The 23325-nt window shown below is 45.7% G+C and overlaps 2 protein-coding genes across 4 annotated transcripts in view; one reads left to right on the top strand and one right to left on the bottom strand.

The window, feature by feature from the left end:
- Positions 1 to 23325, top strand: part of LOC135983306 (olfactory receptor 5AR1-like) — a 37336-nt gene extending 14011 nt beyond the window's left edge. Inside the window, exons 1-2 of one of the 3 annotated variants that reach the window (XM_065594197.1) lie at positions 20917 to 21056; positions 22256 to 23325. In XM_065594197.1, the coding sequence (XP_065450269.1) occupies positions 22280 to 23224 (945 nt within the window). In that variant the 5' untranslated portion in view covers positions 20917 to 21056; positions 22256 to 22279 and the 3' untranslated portion in view covers positions 23225 to 23325. Of the gene's footprint in view, positions 1 to 20916; positions 21057 to 22255 lie in introns of those variants that run through there. The other 2 variants (XM_065594200.1, XM_065594199.1) reach the window with 2 other exon arrangements.
- Positions 10353 to 11318, bottom strand: LOC135982793 (olfactory receptor 5AR1-like). Its single transcript, XM_065590987.1, has one exon. It carries the CDS (start codon positions 11313 to 11315, stop codon positions 10353 to 10355), a length of 963 nt encoding a protein of 320 aa, XP_065447059.1. The 5' UTR covers positions 11316 to 11318.

Raw genomic sequence — 23325 nt, 5'->3', positions numbered from 1 at the left:
AACCCCTTCCTGGGTTCTCATGTTACACACTGAGGTATGTGCCCTCGGGCAGACTCCCATCCTCCAATGCAGACTATCCCAGACACACTCCCCTGTCAGCATTCACAGACCACAGTGAGAACAGGCCCAGTTCGTCACACCCTGATGCAGGAGTTTGCGGGCAGTGGGGGTGGATGAGACTGGGAGGGTTAAGAAATCTGTTTCCTCTCTCCCCAACCCCTGTTCAGCATCTGCTCTCTAGTATTTGTGTGCATGAGCTCTGCTTGACACCAACCTCAGCCTCTATCTGCAATACTTCTCCACTAGCAAGCACAAAGTGTGAGTGTAGAAGAGAATTTTTTAATGAATGGATGGAAGTCACCCAACTAATTAGGGAAAATGCTGCAAGCAGGATTCATAATCATAAAACTGTGAGCAGGACACACACCCCAGAGTGCGTGGGGCAGTGCCTTCCACCTCAAGTTCTTGAGTTTTACAACCAAAAGTTCCTTTTCTGTGCCCCTCTCTGGTCCCTCACCACACCCCACTCACTGTAGTTGTCCTTGGTCGGTGAGGCCCCAGGGTTCAGAGCTGCATCTGTGTGAGTTCACCTCCCACCCGAGGAAGAAGGCTCCGCAATCTGAACACTTGCTCTGAACATGCCATTCCTTTCCACTCCGCTGGCCGGCCCACCAGCTGCCCTTCTGGCCATCTGCTTACCAGTCACCTGCTTGCCGCTCCTGCTGGCTGCCTGCTCGCCAGTCACCTTCTGCTGTCATCTGCCTCCCAACTCTTAGTGAGTATCAGCTCTTAGTGGGGGTACCTGAAGAGCAGGCTGGGCAGAAATGCTGCCCCCCCCTGCAGTGATTTCAGCTCTAGTGAACACTTAACAAAACAAAAAACTCCTAATAGAGCCTATCTAGCTCTATCATTGAATGGGGGGAGGAACAGGTTAAGCCAGACTGGGGGACAGATCCCCCAAGGACATACCCCAATTTCTTGAATGGGTGAAGAGCATGTGGAATGCTGTAAAACATGAAAACTTTATCTTCAGCTTTAGAAACAGTCTTGTTGCTGACGCCTATAACCAGTTGTCTGTAAATTATGCAGAATGGGAATGGGATTTCCGCAAGATGATGCACTTCTGGGTATCTGAAAAGGAAACTTTCATCCAAAATCAGCCACCAGATAAACTAGACACCAATGTTTTAACCAAGCTAAAGAATGAGGCACAGGACAAACTGAGGCAAGAAGCAGAAAAGATTTTGGATCATTTAAAACAATATTTTGAAAGTGGAGCAGCAAATCTGCACCTGATAGAAAAGTACAAAGAAGATTTTAGGAGAAGTGCAGATGGTCTGAGGAATGAACTGGAGAGTTATTCATTCAGCAAGTTGAAAGAAGCGATTGAAATTAGAAAAGGCCGACATAAAACAGATGCTGTCCTGTCACAGTACAAGAGAAGAATTGAAGAGAAAGTTGACAGGCTTCTGAAACATTGCAGGAAAAGCAAATGCAAGCTAAATAATGATGAACAGGAGAAAGAATTTGAAACCATGTGGAGAGAAACACTGTCAGAATTATCACTCAGTCCTTTACAGAAACGCATCATATATAAAGAAATGGAGTTACATTTGAGAAGAGACCTAGAGAATAGGGGGAGTGCAGCATGGCAGATGTTAAAGGAGGCCAAACGCTTGTCTACTTATAGAACACACAATTTCAAAATGAAAAATGAATACTTAGACTTCAGTGTGCTCAAATGTAAGAAAATATCAGAGTCAGCTGTAAAAGCGTTGCAAGGTGTGAAAGAGTTCTTTACACAGGAATGCTGGCATAAAACAGAGGCTCTGGCTAAATCCTTAATAGTTGAGTGCAATAGTTACACTGAAGAAAAGGCAAATGGCAAAGCAGATTATGATGCTACTTATTGCAGAGAGTTGTTGCGGATGATTAACGAGCAGCTTCAGCAGGCTAATTGTCAAAACCTTCACATCAGCACTTGCTTTGAAGTCGAGCTGAAGCTTCACATTTTGGGGGATGCAGCTCGTGCATTTCAGAAGATGCATGAAGAATTCATTACAGAAAATGATACTCTGCAGCATCTGGGGAAACTGAAACCTCAGTATCTCTCCACATTCAAAGCTCTGTACTTAGAGAAGGATGAGTGTCAAGATAGGGCCTGGAATTTTTGTGATCAGTGTCTGAGACCTGCCCTGGTGGACTATGTGAACAAGAGACTTGGGATAGAAATTGTGGATGACATTCTCAGCAGTGAACGGTCTATTGAGTACAGCACACGGAACTTCTTCCAATTCTTTGTTCTGAAGCAGCTGTTGGAAGAAAATGACTTTAACAATTATGTGCAATACACAAGGAATTATGTAGATTTTATCAAAACCTGGATACAGAAACACGTGTTAACACGTTACAGAGAGAAGGCAAGTCTGGGAGATTTGGAAAAAAGGATTTTCTCCCCAATAATTAATAAACTCAGTGATGTTCTGAAAAACTCCAAAGGTGAGAAGACTAAGACAGTCTCTGCCTTTTTAGACAACTTTTGTGAGAAGCTGCAGCAGGATCTAGTCATTCCCAAGGACAGCTTAGAAGTGATACTGTTTAAAAACACAGCAAGTGGAGACCAATTTTCAGCTTTTATAGAACAGTTTATTCCTGATCTGGAAAAACAAGTTTTACCCACCTTTGAAAATCTGGAAATTCAGTCAAAACTCTCAAAACTTGCAGTGAAGCCCCAGGATGAGATCTTCAAGCGAGTGTTTGGCTGTGGGAAGCAGTGTCCATTCTGTAAAGTCCCCTGTGACGCAGGAACCCCTGCGCATGACGAGCATTTTGCAGCAGTGCATCGACCTAGAGGATTAGGGGAATACCGGTGGGTAACAACAGAGATACTTAGCTATGATATATGCTCCTCTTCTGTGGCTTCCAATGGCACATTCAGATGTACAGAGACAAAATGGGAACCTCAGCCTTATAAAGATTATCGGAAATATTTTCCAGACTGGCGCATCCAACCAGATTCCAGCATCACGGCTTCCGATTACTGGAAGTTTGTTTTCAAGGAATTCAATCACCAGTTTGCTGAGGTGTTTGATGCTCTCCCTGCCGATCTCCCTGAGGACTGGGGTAAAATAACCAAAGAGCAGGCACTGGAGAGCCTAAAGGAAGCCTTTAAATCGAAGTAAAAAAGAGGCTGAGAAACTCCGTTGTGAGCAGAAAGTTACAGAAGTTAATTTTCTTTAAATGTGGCATGTGAAAAAATCCCATATCTTCTAAATATGTAATGTTGCTTCCTCTTAATATCAGACACAGTTTTCAGCTTCCAAACAGATAAAGAAGCAATGCTTTTTCACATTTCACATCCCATAGAATTTATGGAAAATTAAAGATGATGGAAAGACCCATATGTGGTGTTTCTGCATCTTTGTCTTAAGGACCAAATGACCAAAATCCCTAATTTGTCCTCACCACTGCATTTTACTGGTGCAGTGATACCATGTAGTGACCTGCAAACCTCCAAAGAGCCCCCGAATACCAACCATCCACTTCTGCTACTTAACGCATCAATAACCTGCACTTTTGCAACTAATCTGACACCAAACCGCCTGGCCCTGATGCTCACCTTCCATGGGGAACCACATGGGAGGGAAAAAGTACTTCAGAAACATCAGTGAGGGAGGTTTGCAGCATAATGTAATGGGGAAGGGAGGGATGCACGCAGCAAACCCAACAGACCCTGAGGATTCAAAGGGAATCCCCACAAGCCCATCCCATCCCTGAGAATGGTCTTTCCATCTCCCCTGCGCTCTGCCCCGCACACCCCTCTCACCCAGGGCAGTAAGGCTGAGGCACCCTGGTGCTATTGGCTACTCCCCCTGCGATTGCCGGCCACCCTCTGCATAGGGGTGCTGTGGGGTGCAGCAAGGGAGGGCAGTTAGTGCTGCTAAGATATCTGTGCTCCCAGGTGCAATGTCACATACTGCCCTTTGGATTTATGTTGTGTATAAATCATCAAGAATTTCCAAAGAAAATTAAACAGGAGAAATGGTTTACAGGAGAGAGATGAGGTTTGGAGAGAGAAGCATCCTGAATACAGATATTTTTCTGATTGATTTTCTGTGAATAAATGTTGCACCAGTTCGCTGCCATAGATGAAGGTTAAAACAGATCTGTGTATATTTTTATTCTCCTTTTGAGGATAACATGGATAAAAGACACGTTTAAACGTGCATTGTTAACAAAATCAACATGTAGGGTGCCCACAAGCGCAGCCCCCCCTTTTCTCTCTAGCCCACCTCAGTCCCACCACGGGGAGGAGCCTGCCCCTGTGGATCTGGACTGATCTTTGCTGGCTACTGATGAGAGACATTTTCTCCATTTACACTGCGGGGATGGGCGAGGAAGGGAAGTGGCGGATGCTGCCCCATCCAAGGGATAAAAAAAGCCTAGAAATGTCACCTTTTGGCCAGCCATGCAACGCCCTTACATTCCGCTAGGTGCCATTTCTCTGTCTGTCTCTCTGTCTGTAATGGGATAACTTTTCAACGCCTCATCTGATCAATTCCAAAATTTCAGGCAGTGCCCTGGGCACCAATGGCCAGAACCCTTTTGAGTTTAGTAGAAATCAGTAAACCAGAAAGAGGAAATGGGGGACACATGAATTCCCTGGCATCCGTTTAGCACAGCTACATCTTCAAGCACCTCTGCAGTTGTCTATAGAGCAAAGAACCAGCTGATGGCTGGATTACTGCCTCCAGCATAACAACACCATCAGCTCAGCTCTGCCCATCCTCCCAGTGGAGTGTAAGATGTTGTCCACCTGAATGACTGATCTCCCAGAAAAAAATAATATGGAGGAGGGATGGAAGAGGGAATGGGGATGTATAGATGGGAGAATGGGGACATGCACACAGCCCAGGGCATGGGGGGAGAATGTGGGACCCTGGTGTGAAGGGCTCACATAACTCCTGGTGGCAGATGTGAGGCCGACAAACAAGCTCAGGCCAGAGCCAGAGGCCCATTCACTTGTGTGTGACTATCGAAGGAGTTAAATGTATTAGTAAATATTCAGTCAATTCACTTGTGTGTTAATAGAGATCAAAGGAGATGTTAATTGTATTGTTTTTGCCTAACTATATCCTGTTGTTTACTAGTACATTACATTTACATTATGCATGCCTGGTAATTAGATAGGCCTAGATCAAAGTGTGTGTTAATCTAAGAGTGAATTCAGATGTCAGAACTTCATGAAACTAATGGAATGTTACTTGTATTGTTTTCATTTATCTCTTCTTATTATAATGTAAAGGCAGGCAGTTATATTATGTCTAAGCTTGTAATTAAATAACTCATTGAATGCAAATGAAGAGTGCTAAATTCAAAGCAATGGGGCATTGTGTGAGTATGAACACTGCTCTGACTGTTGTGTGGAGAAGAAGCTATAAGTACTGATTCAAAGGAAGATCCTTTATCTCTGGACTGTTTGGATTCTAACAGGGTGGAATAACTAACCGGGAAGATGGAGATCCCCAGAGTTATTCTGGGTGGCCCTGAACTGGCAGATTACTACATCTCTGCTGTCCTTTTGGGTTTACAAACTTTGACTCACCTGTTAATGTATTTTACCTGCTTTAACCTCAAGAACACTCATTTCTTTTCTCAGCTAATAAACCTGTAGTTAGTTAACTATACAATTGGCTACCAGTGTTGTCCTTGGTGTAAGATCCAGAGTACCAATCAATGAGGGGGGAGTGACTGGTGTCTTGGGACTGGGAGCAACCTGATGTGGAGTGATTTTTGGTTTATGTGACTATTATCACTAAGTCCAGTTTATTTGCATGGTAAAATGGGCTGGAGAGCTTAAGTGGACTGTTTGTGACTCCCCAGTAAGACTGGAACAGTGATCCAGGAGTTCACATTTGTTACTGGTGGTGAAATCTAATTATAGACCACACCACCGGCTTGGGGTGACTGCCATGTTTTCTGCCAGAGTGACCTGAGATTGGCACTCACAGTTGTGAGCCACTCCAGACAGCATGAAATTGGGGGAACCTGGTATGGGGAGAATGGGGCACACAGAACCCCTAGCATGGGGGGGGGAAGTTGGGAATGGGGGGCAGACAGAGCTCCTGGCCTGAGGGAGAAAGGGGGGCCCTGGTATAGAGGGAGGGAGTAATGGGGGGCATAGACAACTCCTTGTGGGGGGGGGAAGACTAGAGAACCTTGTTATGGAGGGAGTGAGGGGATATGGGGGGGGATAAGGGAATTCAGAGCCCCTGCTATGGAGGAGACTAGGGAACCCTTGTATGGAGGGAGCGAGGGGATATGGGGGGGACTAGGGGAATTGGGAACACATTCAGAGCCCCTGCTATGGAGGAGAATTGGGGACCCAGGCAATGGGAGAGTGAGGAATAGGGGACACAAAGCCCCTGGTATGGGGGCAGTGGGAGGCACACAATGCTGCTGGCATTGGAGGGGAAAACGAGGTCCCTAGTATGGGAGGAGGAGGGCGTTTGGGGGGCACACAGAGCCCCTGCAATTGGGGGGCATGGGATGGTGGCGCACAGGAAGGTTGTGGGTGGGAATGGAGGGATGTGAGAATCCTCTGGTGTGTGCAATAAGTTCACCCGCCAGCAGCAACCTAGTGTGTGACCCTCTAGGACACATACACTAAACCCGGAACATAAAGTTAGCAACATCAGCCTTCTCCACAGGCCTGAGCCGGGGTGACTGAATGGCAGAATGTCCTCGGCCGCGCAGGGTGACCGTTGAAGAAGTGACACAAATGAAGGAGGGGGTGGGGCAGGCTTGTCTGAGCCAGAGACAGAGCTTTCCCGGAGCCATCCAGTGCTGAGGAACGAACTCCCCCAGGATCTAAAACGCCCATCGGTTCTAAAATCCAGCAGCAACCCCACCAGCTTTTTCTGAACTGCAGGATGGATTGTTGCTGTCACTGATACAAGCACCCAGCCCAGCAGACATTAAAAATTCACATGAATGTTACACTTGCTCACCCAAAATCTTACAGCCTTCGCTTTTCCCCTCAAGGTCACGCTACTACTGCTTCTCTGGCTGTGTCTGGGGCTCCTTCGCTCCTTCTCTGTGTCCTCCTGTCTGGGCTGCTCCCCACTCACCCACAGCCCCGGCGCTCAGTGCCCCAAGCCCTGCGTTTGCTACCTCGGTCTCCAGGGAACCCCTTGGAGCACACGGCTCAGCTTTTTTATGTTTATTTTTTACTTTTTAACTTACTGAACATTTCAAAAAAGTTGGTTTTGGTTTGACCCAAAATGATTTTTTTTTTAAATCAGACTTTCCAGTGAACAAAAAAATCTGTTCTTCAGGTGCTCGTTCATGCCCCTTTCATGTTAGGTGTGTGTGCTGCATGGACAGTCACAGGAGATTTTTTCCCTCGGTGGTATGCGCCGGGCCAGTTCTAGCACCCTCCTGTGCTGGTAAAAGGGGGCCCGGCTGGGCCTGAACCCTCTCAGTTCCTTCTTACCACCCATGACAATCACTAGAACAGCTCCTCCTTGTTCAGCAAGGTGATTGTCAGTGGTTCTCACTGTTTTTCCTCCACCCCTCTCTTCTTTTTTCCAAGAGTTCTTGTCTTCAGTTTACTTTTTAAGCAGTTGTGTAAATAGTTGGATTCTCACATTTGTTTAGGGGGCATCCTCCACGTCTGGAGCCAGATGTGCCCCGGTCTCCGGGCTTCAAACCCTGCGGCAAACCTATGCCAGTGAGCAACCCACACGCCCATCGGCTCCAACTCCATGGGTACACCAGGGCTGCAGCACTCACGGAAAATCATTAGTGTTTGGTGCAAAGCCGCGTATCAGCTGTTTCTCTCCCAGTTTGTGCAGCTCCTGCAGCTCCCAGCCGGGCTCCCGCCTCCCCCACTGCAGGCAGGTGAGTCTTTTCAATGGTCAGGGCAGAGGGAGCTGGGCTAGGGGGACAAGTAGGGGAACAGGCAGCTTCTGGGCTGGTCGCAGGGAACTGGGGGGCATATGGGGGCGTTTCTTGAGGACTGAGCTAGCCATTCTCAGCCTGTCCTGGTGTCTCCCCCAGGGCCCCTGCCCTCCTCCAGCCAGGAGGAAATGGTTGCAGACCCCCTTAGTGCTGGGCCGGGGGGACAAAGGATGTGTCTCCTTTAAGAAGCTCTTCTTGCATCTGATGACTAAACGTGGGCTGGGCCCGGCGCTGCGCTCCCCACCCCGCGCTCCAGCCAGCCGGGTGAATCCAATGGCAAACGGGGCTTCACTGCAGTCCCGCCCTCCAGTGCAGACGAGCAGCCTCCCCCTATTACCTCCCCCAGCCTGGACCAGTACGGCTCCTGCCTGGCCACCTCCCATGAGGGCTCTGGGACCTCCCAACCCCGATCCCATTCCCCACGGTTCCGGACCAGGTCCCAGTTTGGATCGGGACCTGGCTGGGGCTCCCCCAACTCTTCCCCGGGGTGTGAGTGTGTGTGTGTGTGGGGGGGGATTATGGGAGTTCGCTATGCACCACGGGTACTTCTAGATGCATCCTCCCTGCCCTATGCCAACCTGCTTTAACGCATCCTCTATGGTAAAGGTTGCAGGCATACATGGACCTTATGCTTTAGCTCATCACCATCTATCTAGATGAAAGGTCCCAAACATATGTATGAGAACTTTGTCTTAGCTCAACATACAGGATGTGGCCTGCAGGTCCCTTGTGTTACAGCCAAAATATTCTCTAATATAAACCTATAAACCAGAGAGCGGCAGCTTCTGGTCAGGCACCTAGCCCAGAAGGCAGCACCACCGCCAGCAGCAGTGGAGAAGGAAGGGTGGCAGGATATGGTATTGCCACCCTTCCTTCTCTGCTGCTGCTGGCATCACCACGGCCTTCAGAGCTGGGTTCTTGGCCAATAGCCACCACTCTCCAGCCACCCATCCCTGAAGTCAGTGCTGAAGTAAAGGTGGAAATACCGTGACCCTCCTACAATAGCTTTGCTCCCTGACCCTCTTTTGGGTCAGGACCCCCATGGTTACAACACTGGGAAATTTAAAATATCTGAAACCGTGACAGTCAAGATTTTTAAAATGCTATGACTGTGAAATTTCCAAAATGGACTGTGAGTTTCGTAGGGCCCTAGGGATGAGATATATTCTGGAGGCTTAGTACAGGGAATGGAGCTGGAACTGGTAATATCTCTCAGTAGAGAAGAAAGGTTTTCAGTGGGACCATTCTGTGGTTACAACCAGATTTTCTAAAGTGTTCAGTGACCACCATTGGAAGCAGATTTTCAGTACTGCTCAGCTCGCAGTTGTGGTCAGTGTTCGTTCAGAGTGCTGACAGATGTTGTTTGGCTGCGTGCGTGCCCCTGTGTGTGTACGTCTCAGCTTCTGCAGGTAACCGAGACAACACCCCACAATCGAAGAAATCGACAACCATGGATTAGCTGAGCAACGAAGGCACCCGAGCCCTGGTTTATTGTAGTGAAGCACAATGAGAAGTGACCCTTCAAATTTGAGCACTCCGATACAATGGAACGGCTGGCTTAATCACTGGATGGATCTGCCAGCATCCCCTGGGCCGAACAAGTTGCTTTATTGTAATAATTATTTATACCCTACCACCAATAGGGCTTGTACTGCCCCCTAATGTGTTGCCCTCTGATGAGGTCATGTACCACCCTCTGATGAGGTCATGTACCACCCTCTGATATCACCTAAGCCTACCCATCTCCATGTATGGGGTGGTATAACCAAAACATCTCTATTCATCATGTCACGACACCTAGGAGGTCAGCAGGTTCTGGTTCTCTCTCTGGTGTCCGGATGTTCTAGCGCTTGATGTCCCAGGTGCTCCTAGTGCTAAGTACAGGAGCCTGTGATTCCAGCCTAGCGGTGTTTGCTTTGCAGCCTCAGCTCCTTTCCTGCCAGTGGCGGTACTTTTCCACACACGCACAGTCTGACCGAGAGGCTGGCGGAGTTATGCTGCACCTGTGAGCAGTGCTTGCTTCTAGCCGCAACTCTTGCTCAGGCTGCAGGCCCCATACTGGGCCCCTTGTTTCAGGCTCTCTTCCTACTACACCAGTTAGGACCCTCATGAAGGCGCCAGATCTGCCCCAGTGCTCAGCATCGAGCAGTTACCATTGAGATCAATGATTCTGGGCTCTGAATTTAAGGCCCTGACTGGCAGCTGAGCACTTTGGAAAATTGGACGACTTGCTGAAGTGCTGAATTAGTCGCTGGTGGGTGGATGCAGAACTGTTTGGAAAATCTGACCGTTAGTGTCTTTTGATGCAACACAAACACATTTGGTGATTCACGGAACTCAAGATAACGACACAGGGAAGTGACTCCTCCATCTTACTCCCATTTATTTATTCAAAATAAAGTCTCCACCTTTACATTCACTGAGAAAAAAAACCTTCCTATCATCCTCCTAAAAGCCTCTTTCACCTCCTTGTTCCTCAGGCTGTAGATCAGGGGGTTCAGCATGGGGATCAACAGGGTATAAAACACAGAGATGATTTTGTCCTGGTCCATGGAGTACTTTGAACTGGGCCGCAAATACATAAAAATGACCGTTCCGTAGAAGATGGTGATGGTCGTCAGGTGGGAGGTGCAGGTGGAGAAGGCTTTCTGCCTGCCCTCCGTGGAGTTGATCCTTAGAATAGCTACCACAATGTATACATAGGAGATGACAATGGTCAAGAGAGTAGATGTTATAATTACAGTAGAAAAGGTGAAGTGAACAATGTCTGTGATGTGGGTGTCAGAGCAGGCCAGTTTCAGGATGGGGGGCACATCACAGAAGAAATGGTTGATGATGTTTGATCCACAGAAGGACAAACGGAATATAAATATAGTCTGAACTGTTGCATTTACCCAGCTGGCTAGGTACGACCCCAGCACCAGCAGCACGCAGAACCGCTTGGACATGATGACGGTGTACAGCAATGGGCTGCAGATGGCTGTGAAGCGATCATACGCCATCACCCCCAACAGGCAGCACTCACAGGACACAGCAATGCAGAAGAAGTAGAACTGCAGAGCGCACCCAGTGAATGTAATTGCTTTGCTCTCCACTGCAAAGGCCATCAGTGTCTGGGGAGCGATGACGGTGGAGTAGCCGACATCTAAGAGGGCCAGGTTACTGAGGAAAAAGTACATGGGGGTGTGAAGCCGGGACTCAATCCTGACTAAAGTGACCATCCCGAGATTCCCCACCAGGATGAGCAAGTAGATGAACAGAAACACCACAAAGAGCATGACTCTCAGGTGCTGGTTGTCCGTGAATCCCAACAAGATGAACTCCGTCACGGTGGTGTGATTCCCCTTCAACATTTATCCCAGATGTGCTGTTCCCCACAAGGGAGAAAGCGAGCATTACATGGAAAGAAGAGACAAATAAAGGCTGAGTATCAATTCCTTGGGGTCATTCTGATCATATACCATGTGGTTCTCTGGTGAGATCTAACAGAGGTTTAAGACTCCATTATGGGTTTTGAACTAACAGCCATGGGTCTCTTAGCTCAGGCGGTAGGAAAAAGAAAGAACTTTCTCCCAGCAGAGAGCTGGCCGGCCACGAAATGTCTGTACCTACTGTGGGCAGATTTGTGGTTCCAGGATCGGATTCCTGAGTCATCTCAGGGCCCAAATGTAAATCCGTGGTAGAGATCAGCCTCGAATCGAGGGATGGCCAATGAATGATCGAGCGGTAGAGGCTTATATTCTACTAGATAGCAAAAAGAACGAGGAGTACTTGTGGCACCTTAGAGACTAACACATTTATTTGAGCTAAGGTGCCACAAGTACTCCTTGTCCTTTTTGCTGATGCAGACTAACATGGCTACCCCTCTGAAACCATTCTACTAGGTCGGGGTCGGCAACCTTTCAGAAGTGGTGTGCTGAGTCTTCATTTATTCACTCTAATTTAAGGGTCCGCGTGCCAGTAATACATGTTAACGTTTTTAGAAGGTCTCTTTCTATAAATCTATAATATATAACTAAACTATTGTTGTATGTAAAATAAATGTGGTTTTTAAAATGTTTAAGAAGCTTCATTTAAAATTAAATTAAAATGCAGAGCCCCCCGGACTGATGGCCAGGACCTGGGCAGTGTGAGTGCCACTGAAAATCAGCTCGCGTGCCGCCTTCGGCACACGGGCCATAGGTTGCCTACCCCTGTACTCGAGAGAAGTCCCATATTCAGTGCTGACTGCCAAGAGCTCACCGAGTGCTGTTTCATTACAATATAATGTATTATGACTAGATTCACACACAGTTACCCGGGTTGATTCATTCCACCCCTGGCCAGTGGTACTCTGTGCACAGCAAGCTATTAAGGTGAGGATATAGGACATAGGTGCTCGTCCACTTCCTTTTATGGGGCCAGGCTAGTAGTTTCATACAATAAGGTACGTGGCAGGCAGGCAGAATTGTAGGAAAGGGATCCGTAGTCACCATACTGAGTTGCCAGAGTGACTCGATGAGCTTCTAGAGTATGTGTACCAGTAGCCTGGCCCCTTGTTTGTACTTCAGAGCGTCTGATGTCAAACACAATTAACTCCCTCCTAAAATTTTACCCTATTTCTCCTGTTCCACTCCTTATACCGGGGGCCGGACCTATCAGGCTATAGAATCATTCTCAAACTCTTTTTGGCCAATTGTCCGTTTAAGTATTTGTACGCAGTGGAACAGCTTCATTCGGAGAGACTGGAGGAGCCCTGATCAGAATACCCCATAGCCCAGTGGTTGGGGCACTCTCTAAAGAGATGAGAGACCAACGTTTAAACGTTTTATCCCCACAAAACTGGGGGGGGGAGGGATTGAACTTGGGTCTCCCACACCCTGGATGACTGCTCTTACCACCAGAATAAAAGTTAAAAGGTTGGTGATGCCAGCATGAGCACCAACACTTCCTTCCCTTGCATTTCTCAAAAGAAGCAACTTAGGTGCCGGTCTACAGGACTGTCCTCCTGCCCATTGATCACAAGCAGTCGGGACTCAGGTGCTGAACTCCTGAGGGACAGCGCTTAGGGCATTCTCCCATTGGCGAGCCCCCCACTCAGCATGCTGGCTTTTGTGGACCCCATTCCTAGTCAGCTTTCTCTCCTCCCCCTCCCCCCATGGCATAGGGAGCCCAGGGTCCTAACTCAGGTTTTGTGAATCCTGGAAATTTTCTAGGGACCTAAAAGTTAGGCAGTATAACACTGAGCATTCCAACGCCTAAGTCCCTTGGTGAATCTGGCCTTACACATTTTCTTTATTGGTTTAAATTAGAGCTCATTAGAAAAGGAAATTTCCATTCCCTGGTTAAATCCAAATTTTGAAATTCAAAATACGAATGAAATGTTAACATTTCAAACTTTGCCCGGGAATGGAAATTCCGAACAAGAATTTCAGTTCAGAAACATTGAAAAGATATTTTTTCAGTAATTTTAAAACAATAATGTAATGTAATATATTTAATATAATATAGACAATTAAATTAAAGTTTTAATATAATATAAAAGTAAATATGAAATAAAACAATACGATAGACTCAAAATGAAACATTTTTACCTTATCAGAGCAAAACATTTTGACATTATCAAAACAAAATGAGAAAGTAAGACATATTCTGGTTAGACATCTTCCCATCCAAAATTTAATCAAAATCAATGCATTCCTGCAAAATGTTATTTTTTGTCAAATTTGCATTTTCTGACAGAATTGCTCCATCCATTGTTTTGACCATCGCTAGTTTTCATGTTTCTAAAGATTGTTTTTCAGGCTGTATATCAATGGGGAAGGAGTTAGACTGGTGTCTTTTGAAAGTGCATCTCCTACGCCATGCACCAGAACATGCACTGGCTGTGACAATGGGAGGTTTCCCTAAAACACTGCTCCCCTCTTTCAGCAGTCTGCGAGTGTGACTAGTCCCACATCTAGAGGATATAAATCTAGGAACTAGACGGGGGGGAGTGGGAGTTGCTGATTCAGCTGTGGATAAAGAACGATGAGTCAGATGCTCAGGTAGCATGAATGGGAATTGACTTCCGTGGATCTACATTGACCGACACCAGCTGAGGATCCAGTGTTCTTAGAATATCTACCTCCAGAATAGTCCATCACCTGCACCGCATCACTGCACATAATTAATGAAACGATCCACATCCTTGATCTCCCCCAGACACATGTGGCAAATATGCCGACTGGACACATTTCTTTACAATCAAAATACATTTAAAAAAAAATAGAAATAAAAGTTTTAATACTCTGAGACGCCCTCTATTTCGCAATATGTTATTCTTACCTAAGTAATCGCTTCCCTTTCTCAGAATGCGAGTGGCATGGGCATCATTTCCCTTGTCACTGCTTATTCTGCAACAGAAAAAACAATATAAATGTGCTGTTCAGATAATCAGGACTCTGATTTCAGTGAGTCTGATCTCCACGTGAATTAGCTCTAAATGACAATTGTATCCACATGTCGGAACCAAAGGAGAAAATTTATACCATCTCCTTTGGAGCTTAAACGACAAACCTACAAGAGGGAGATGTCTGATGTTCTTGATCCCAAAGGGGATTGTTTTTGGAGGTCGGAGGGGTTGTTTATATTTGTTTTGGTGGCATATTGGGACAGAATCCTTGGAGTGCTGCCGAGTCTGAACATGAGGCCAGGCACAGGTGGGATTATTAGAACATCTTTCATGTCCCCTGGGAATAACTGCACATAATTGTGTTGCCTACAAAACCTGTGTAAACTCCCTGGTGATTCTTTTATCTCTTTTTTCAAAGTGAACCAGCTATTTTTCTCAGGCAGGAACCTGAACAATCCCTCCAGTGGCTTGCACACTAGCCTGATACTCAGGAGACACGGTCATTTCCTTCCTCCATCACAGTCTTCCTGTGTGACGTAGGGCAAACCACTTAGTCTCTCTGTTCCTGCTAGGGTGACCAGACAGCAAGTGTGAAAAATCGGGACAGGGGTGGGGGGTGATAGGCGCCTATATAAGACAAAGCCCCAAATATCGGGACTGTCCCTATAAAATCGGGACATCTGGTCACCCTAGTTCCTGCAGACTGGGGATATTAACGCTTCCCTACCTCACAAGGATGTTGTGAGGATAAATATATTAAAGCTTCTGAGATACTCTGGTGATGGGGCCATATAAGTAGAGCTGAGCCAATAACTGATTTTTCACTCGTACACCTTGCAGGCTTCCAGTTCTCAACTTGAGAGAGAGACAAGGCGGGTGAGGTAATAGCTTTTATTGGACCAACTTCTGTTGGTGAGAGAGAGACCAGCTTTTGAGCATACACAGAGCTCTTCCTCAGGCCCTGGAAGGAACCAAACCCCTTTCCCACCACCCCCGGGCGGCAATGTAAATATTTATATTAAAAAAACACAACAACAGTACTACCTGGATCTTACCATTATTAGCCTCCAGTCCTTCCTCGGAATTGAAAATGTTGTCTGAGCTGGTCAGGTATCGCCAGCTTCCCCAGGGCAGTAACTATTCGCTTTGGCACTGGCCTGGCTTTCCTAAATCGAGGCTTGTGGCACTCGAGGGTTGGGGTGATCTCATCACACATTCTGAAGTTCTGAAGCCATCGTTCGTCATCCCAGTTATCCAAAATCATGCAATCTCACGACACCATGCTGGTTCTCCTGGACCAGAAGTGGCAGTCCATCCATGGGCATACCTGGGCAATACTGGCAGTCACCATATCTGTTCCATGGGGCCAGAGGAGCTTGTCAGTCACCCATCATGGTCAGCCATCTTCGTCATGTCAGAAAGTTCTGTCCAGATTCCACCCAGCATCTTGCCAATTGCCCTGCCCACCTCATGAACACTCGTCCCTCAAGAAGGAGTGTTAGGAGTGCAAGTGCCAATGTAGGATACTGGCTTGTACTTTCGCCTGAAATAGTATTTTAAGTTTTGTTTGCCTGTTCGATTTTTTGATAGATATATATATATACACACACACACACACACACACACACACACACATTCTTACTAATATGTGTGAATAAAGGGACCCTTACTATGGACAAAGGCAGACACTGTGTATGCTGCTTTTGCCTAAGTCAGATGGGTTTGTTAGTATAATGGGAACAGAGAAGAGCAGTAAGTGTTACTGGGCATTGTGGGAGTGTAATATATGAGCACACCCTTGAAGACTGCCTCAACGCCTATCTCAAGGCAAGGTCAAGCAACCAGTTGGGAAGGGCAAAGGGTGATTGGGGGGAGGTAAAACACTAAAAGGCCAGAGATATGCCTGCCCCTGACAGTAGCACAACCTCACTCCTTACCCCTCCCCTGGGGCACAAAAGGGGTGGGATGAAGACCCCCAGACCCATGACCCTCCAAAACGGAGCGTGACCATAAGTTGTAAGGGGTGGGATGGTGGGCGTGCATTGCAGGTATCATTATACCTACTGAGGAGGTGGGGAACAGGACACTGGGAAACAAGGTTCTGTGACCTCAGAGTAATGGGACATGTTTGCTGGAAACTAAACCCAATAAACATTGCATTATCTGCACTTCGGACTTCTGGTCAGCTTTCTGTCTGCATAACGAGAACTGGGGGAGTGAGAGGATGAAGAGAAAACCTGATAACAAGGAGCTGGAGCAGAACCACCATCATTCCATGTCTTCCACCCAGTGTGGCCAGAGGGAGAGATGAGCGGGTACTGCCATGGGCAAATGCGTAAAAGGGATGGGCCGTGGCAACTGCACTCAGAAAGGCAGTTCCTAGAGTGTCTCCTGTGAGGCACAGAACCCTGGGATACTGCCTCTGAAGTGGTAGCGCTGCTCTGGCAGAACAAAAGTGGCAGTGTGGATGCAGGTATGTGGTCTACACAGGGTTTTACCGCTCTCCAGCACAGTATATGTGGACACTACACGCAGGTCTGAGGAATATGCAGAAGCATGTACACAGTCAGCTATCCAAGTGTGCACGGAAGTGTAGACGTAGCCAAAGGAGGGATATTCCCAAAGCACAAAGGTGAGTTAAGCACTCAGCTCCCAATGAGCATCTGTGGGAACTAGGAATCTAACAGGGATCTTGAGGGGATTAAACTGGGAAGCTCTCACAAATCTTCATTGATCCTGTGTGAACAGCCATTTTCAAATAGTCATATTTGGGCTGATTTTCATGGGAATTGCATAAGGCACCACCCTATCAAATTTCAAGTCACTGCTGCAAAGCTGGGGGGCACCAGAGCTTCTCAGAGGAAAAGGCATCAGATAGATATATATATATATATATAATGTGGGCAAAACAATGTCTTTTTTCCCCTAGCTTCAGTCTCAGAAATGGCAAACCAAGCTGAAAATTTCCAAATAAATACATTTCAATCTGAGGCAGGCAGCAGCCTTTTAAGTCAGGTCAATACCCCGACATGAAACATTTCAATTTTGGAATGTCCAAGTGTTCCATGTTCATCAAAAATTTCAAACAAAACATTTTGACATTTCCAAAAGGACATTTTTCAGAATTTCCATTGTGTTCAAAATGTTAATATTTTAACTTTTTTGCCTTGATTTGGGATGCAGACACATGTTGAAAAGTCAGTTTTTCCTATGGCATGGAAATGCTGAATTTCACTCAGCGCTACCCTGTAGCATAGCCTCGGTTGCAGCACCATGGGGTAAAGGTGTTTTATTCTAGGCTAATGCTAGGGAGAAAGCACTCATGCAATGTGATAGGGAGCTTTGGGGTGCAATGGCTAGTCCATGATCCCTGCTAAAGGGCCTGGTGATGCAAAGATTGGGGGTTCACCTGAATCAAGACTTTCAAAATTTCCTTTATGGCCTGTGTTACAGAGGACATCAGACTAGCTGGTTACAATGGTCCTCTCTGGCCTATAATGTATGGACCTATTCCAGTATATGGCACCTTTATATTGGTATAACATCATCAACACTGATGCTTATACCAGTATAATTATATCAGTAGACAAACACATCCCTAGCAGATATAGCAAGACCTGTAAATCTTTCGGCTGTAGGCCAGATCTAAGTGTTGGCACGTGGCAGAGATGAAATCTGTACTCCTAAATCTAATTGCCACTTTGGGCATCTCAATTCAGAACTAGGCCCCATTGCTATTCCTGAAATCCCCACTCAGCTGAGGCCAAACCCTATAGGTGTCTAAACTCACTTGACACCTACATTTTTGCAGTAAAAGCTCCTTTGTGCCTGTTTCAGCCTCTGAGTATGCACACGGCTACCTCTTCCTGAGCATGGAGATGCCTGGCCTTTCCACCTCACAGGAGAAGAGATTTGACCACCTCTCCTGTGGGCACTCTAGCCGCTGAAGTATGGGATATTCTGGTGTGGTTCTCCCTCAGTCTCTCCTGTTGGAGCTGTTCTACTTTGGACTCTGTGATTTATTATCCCCAACCTCCAGGAGACATAAAAGCCATTTTAACTATCTCTTCTGAGGTTCATGCTGCTTCAGGGATTTTGTCCCTAGTTGCCACCGATCCAAATAAGAATCACTTGTGTCAGCCACACGCCATTCTTCTGGGATCGGTGATAACACACCTCTTTCTCCACAGGTCGGCTTAATCCACTCAGCTCTGCCAGACTAGGAATAAGTATTCTCTCGATCTTTTAGACGTTAAATTAGATTCCCTGTCATCAGCTTTTCAGATATTTTGCTTGATATTTATTTTTGGCTTTTCTGCTTCAGAATAAAACACAGTGGAAAAAGGTACCTGATGCTACAGGATTGCTTATGTTGACGGTATCTATTTGCAGAAAAACCAAATAGTGTAAGATAAATAGCAGACAGAGAAAACCATAAAATATAATCTCTTGTTTTCTTATGTCTTATTTTGCCATCTCATTTATTTAGTCTCAAATGTGTTCTTTTGCATGATGAATTGTGGTGCTAGCTCAAAAATTCTAGAGCAGATCTGGTGCTGGAGTGACCATTTGAAGAACTGAAGTTCTCTATTTACACACAGAATGGGTACAGCATAAATTAAAGGCAACTCAAGATTCCAGTCTACAATAGCACATCTCCTCCTGACAGTCTGCAGGGCAAGGCTGATGCACACCAGCAGGTAAGAGGACCAGACGCAGAGTCCTCAGAAAACTTTCTGTCACGCACCTGGTTGTGTGCCTGTTCTGGGGAGGAACATGATATTTCTGTCTCAGCTTAATATCACTTGTAACTCAGTACTCTCGGTTCTGTCATTGACACTGGGGATCAAGCCCAGGACCTCGGGATCTAAAAAAATGAATTACCTGGTTTAAAATGTCTGTTTGTGTTAGCTCTGTGTGGTCCAGCCTCTGGAGGGGGACAGAGAACTATGAACTATGAAGTGTGAGCTTAGGTTACACGATCAAGCACCTTTATCAGCTCTATATTTAATAATAAAAAAAAGAATCCAGCATTTACTACTGGGGGAGCTGGTCGTGTTCCCCGTGTTAGGTTACCGAGCACTTTCCATTCTCACAGCTCCTTGCAGTCTTGTTTTCAAGAAGCGAAAACACCTCCATTGTTTGCAGCAAGTTTTTGAAATTCAGTTGGGAGAAAGCCCTCAGACTTGAAGAGCGTTTTTGGTTTTGTTGTTTTTTGTTTTGTCCCCATGAAATTCTATTCAGGTTTAGCTGAGTTATAGCTTTTGACAACCACTGTCACCCCTTTCTTGCTTCAGTTGTGAGCAAAATTTGAGCTTCCTGTCAGTATAACACCTGTATTCTAAACAGATGGGCCCGTGTTCCCACCAAAAAAAGCAGCAGATGTTGACAATGTTGCACCTGGAATAGTGACTGCTTCTGGACCTGCTCAACCAGAGTTGATTGGGGCAGGAGAGAGCCACCTCTGCATTACATACGTGGCCCAGTGGTTCATTCCCGTCTCTGGGGATTTTATGTGGGCAGGCTCTCCCCTAGCTTCCCCAGAGGAAGAGAGAGGCAGAATACTGGGCCAGGCGCCCCACAGATCCTACCCATCTCCCCGGTCAGCTATAGGAAAACAGCCTGCTCTTGCAAAGGCCTGTAGTGCAAGTGGTAGAAGTCTGTAATGCACTGCACGTGGTTACAGGTGCAAACCAAGAGGATGCAGAATGGAGGTGTCGTGACCGAATTGAGTTTTGCCTTTTTAAAAACCCAGGAAATTACAAATGCAAAACTATATTAACAGAACATCTGTTAAATCTGTATTAACAGAACATCAGACAACATTTAGGTTGTCTACTCGGTCACCCAAAAGTTAGTCTGTTCTATACCCTGAACAAGGCAGGGATCCAGTGGTTCTAAGGAAAAACAGGATGTGATAATGTAATTAAAGACTATCATAATGCAAACACCCACGAGGGCAGAATTAAGGTTGCATGGGCAACCACAAATCTGGCATTTCCTAATTTTCAATTGCGGAACTTTCCGACCTTAATAAAGTCTTTTGAGCAGGGTTTTTTGTATGTTTTATTTCGGGGGGTGGGGGAGAGGGGTTGATTCATAGTATAAATATTAAGAACAGTTACATTAGGTATGATACAGACATTTGCAAGGGATGTAAACCTTCATGCTTCAGAGCATGAGGCAACCACTAATTGCCTGGATGTAGTGTGAAAATACCCCTATAGGCATGTTATTGAATAACTTCCTACTGTGAGGACTTTGCCCCATTATCTGAAGCACACAACAAAGACTGCTAATGCATAGACAATACTCAATTAGATGCATCATTTGTCTGATCTGGTATGGAAATTCCTATGTTCCCTATATTTACTAAAAATAATTTCATTTCTTTTTACTCGTCTATCACAGGTGTAAAGACAGAGGGAATATGCAGAATCCAGAGACCTGTGTTTTTCCAGTAACAAGGAAACTCACAAATTATCTCCAACTCATTTTCTTTCTATCCTAAAGACTACAATCAGACATGAGGTGCTTTGGTCCCATCCGCACACATCTCACGTTGTGTTACCATGTCACTGACTAGATTCTGATCTCAGTCACACAAGTGTGAATGTATAGTTCAGCTGAAGTCAATTGGTTAATGAGGAGTCAAACCAGTCCATATCTTCCTCCACCAAATACAATGGAATTTACTGCGTGTACACCTACACCATGACTGGTAAGAAATGTCATTATTATTATCTTTTGAGCATCTTTGTGCATGTAGCAGTGAAATTCCATAGAAACATAACAGCCATACTGGGTCAGACTAAAGGTCCATCTAGCCCAGTATCCTGCTTCCAACAGTGGCCAATGCCAGGTGCCTCAGAGGGAATGAACAGAACAGGTAATCATCAAGTGATCCATCCCCTGTTGCCCATTCCCAGCTTCTGGCAAACAGAGGCTAGGGACACCATCCCTGCCCATCCTGGCTAATAGCTGTTGATGGACCTATCTTTCATGAATTTATCTAGTTCTTTTTTAAACCCCGCTATAGTCTTGGCCTTCACACCATCCTCTGGCAAGGAGTTCCACAGGTTAACTTAGTATTTATCTCTAGGAGATGCATTTTCTCATTTCGAGGCTCTGTGAATCTGAGTCAAAAGTAATCATAGAATCAGTTACAGTCCACACCACCTACAAGTGTTATTACCTCTAGGAGGATTTGTAACAGGGAGGAAAAATAATGCATGTAGTTACAAAGAATGTCTGTAAAACATACACTGACTCCAATAGGACAGTGACACTTTAGTGATACCAAATTTTTTCACTGGGGCTGCCTCATATTAGGTCCTGAATCTATATTTAGGCACCTATATAAAAGGGGCACTGAGCATCACTTGTGCCCTTTGAGGTCATTTTGATTAGGAAGAGAAAATCAAAGACCATGAATAAACTCTATAGCATTGATTACTTGCATACATTGATAGATTATTTGCCTCCCTTCTAAACTAAACACTCCCAATCTATATATCTCTTATTTTATAGAAGATTTGACCCACTGGATGGTTTCATGCATATTAAAACAGAGTAGGGTGACCAGAGGGGAAGTGTGAAAAATTGGGATGGGGGTGGGGGGTAATAAGTGCCTATATAAGAAAAAGCCCCCAAAATTGGGACTGTCCCTATAAAATCGGGACATCTGGTCACCCTAACACAGAGTCCACAATATTTCTGTAGCTGGAACATGTCCTATCTCTAATGGAAAGCATGTGGGGAATACAAAGAGAACATTCCCTAGGAGTGTCCTTCGATTTATTTCAGCTTTCCTATGTTTATACACTGTTTCCCAGGAACAATCACAGGGATTATGAGGGATCTGTACTCAGTACTTTATTGGCCAGTGATTAATTTTAATCTTTATTTTTTTTTCACCAGCAGAGGAGAGCGTTTCTGGAATAAATGGCAGAGAGAAACCACACCATGGTGACCGAGTTCATTTTCGTAGGATTCACAGATCATCCAGATCTACAGATCCCCCTCTTTATGTTGTTCCTAGTGATGTATGTGGTCAGCCTGATGGGGAATCTTGGGATGATAGCGTTAATCATGGTTGAAACCCGACTTCATACCCCCATGTACTTTTTCCTAAGCCAGATGTCCATTGTAGATATTGGATATTCCACTGCCATAGCTCCCAGGATGCTAATGACCTTTGTAGCAGAGACTAGAACCATTCCTTTGATTGAGTGTGCGGCACAACTATTCTTCGTCTGTTTCTTTGTGACCAATGAATGTTGCCTCCTGGCTGTGATTGCGTATGACCGCTTTAAAGCTATCTGTAATCCTCTGCTATACAGAGCCATTATGTCCAAGAGACACTGTGTCCTGTTAGTGGCTGGTACATATGTATGTGGCTCTGTGAATTCAATTGTGCAAACTCTATTTATATTCAGTCTGTCCTTCTGCAGCTCCAATGTTGTCAACCATTTCCTCTGTGATGTGCCCCCTATGCTGAAGCTGTCCTGTTCTGACACCCATGTCACTGACCTTGTATTTTTCACTTTCTCTACTGTAATTGGAATGACTACTTTTCTGGGTGTCCTAATCTCCTACATGTGCATCCTTCTGGCCATTCTTAGGATCCATTCTGCCAAGGGGAGACGCAAAACCTTTTCCACCTGTGCCTCCCACCTGACAGTTGTCACTATGTTTTATGGGACGCTGATATGTATATATTTAAGACCCAGTTCTAGCTACGTGATGGACCAAGACAAGGTTACCTCTGTGTTTTATGCCCTTGTGATCCCCATGTTGAACCCCCTGATCTACAGCCTGCGAAACAAGGAGGTAAATGATGCCTTTAAAAGGGTGATATACAAGAAGATTTTTTCTTGGTCATTATAATCATTATATTTTAACCAATAAACAGTAGATGGAATAAGAGTGAGTTCTCTGTCATTATCCTTATTTCTATGACTCAGCCACTCCATGTGATGTACAGAAAA

Source organism: Chrysemys picta, chromosome 4, assembly GCF_011386835.1.
Source record: "Chrysemys picta bellii isolate R12L10 chromosome 4, ASM1138683v2, whole genome shotgun sequence".
Taxonomy (NCBI): domain Eukaryota; kingdom Metazoa; phylum Chordata; order Testudines; family Emydidae; genus Chrysemys; species Chrysemys picta.
The sequence above is the reverse complement of the archived record's forward strand: the minus strand, read 5'-3'. Positions and strand labels throughout refer to the sequence as shown.

What these genes read in the sequence shown, in the direction of transcription:
- LOC135982793 (XM_065590987.1), bottom strand. Translation starts at nt 11,315, where the DNA reads ATGTTGAAGGGGAATCACACCACCGTGACGGAGTTCATCTTGTTGGGA.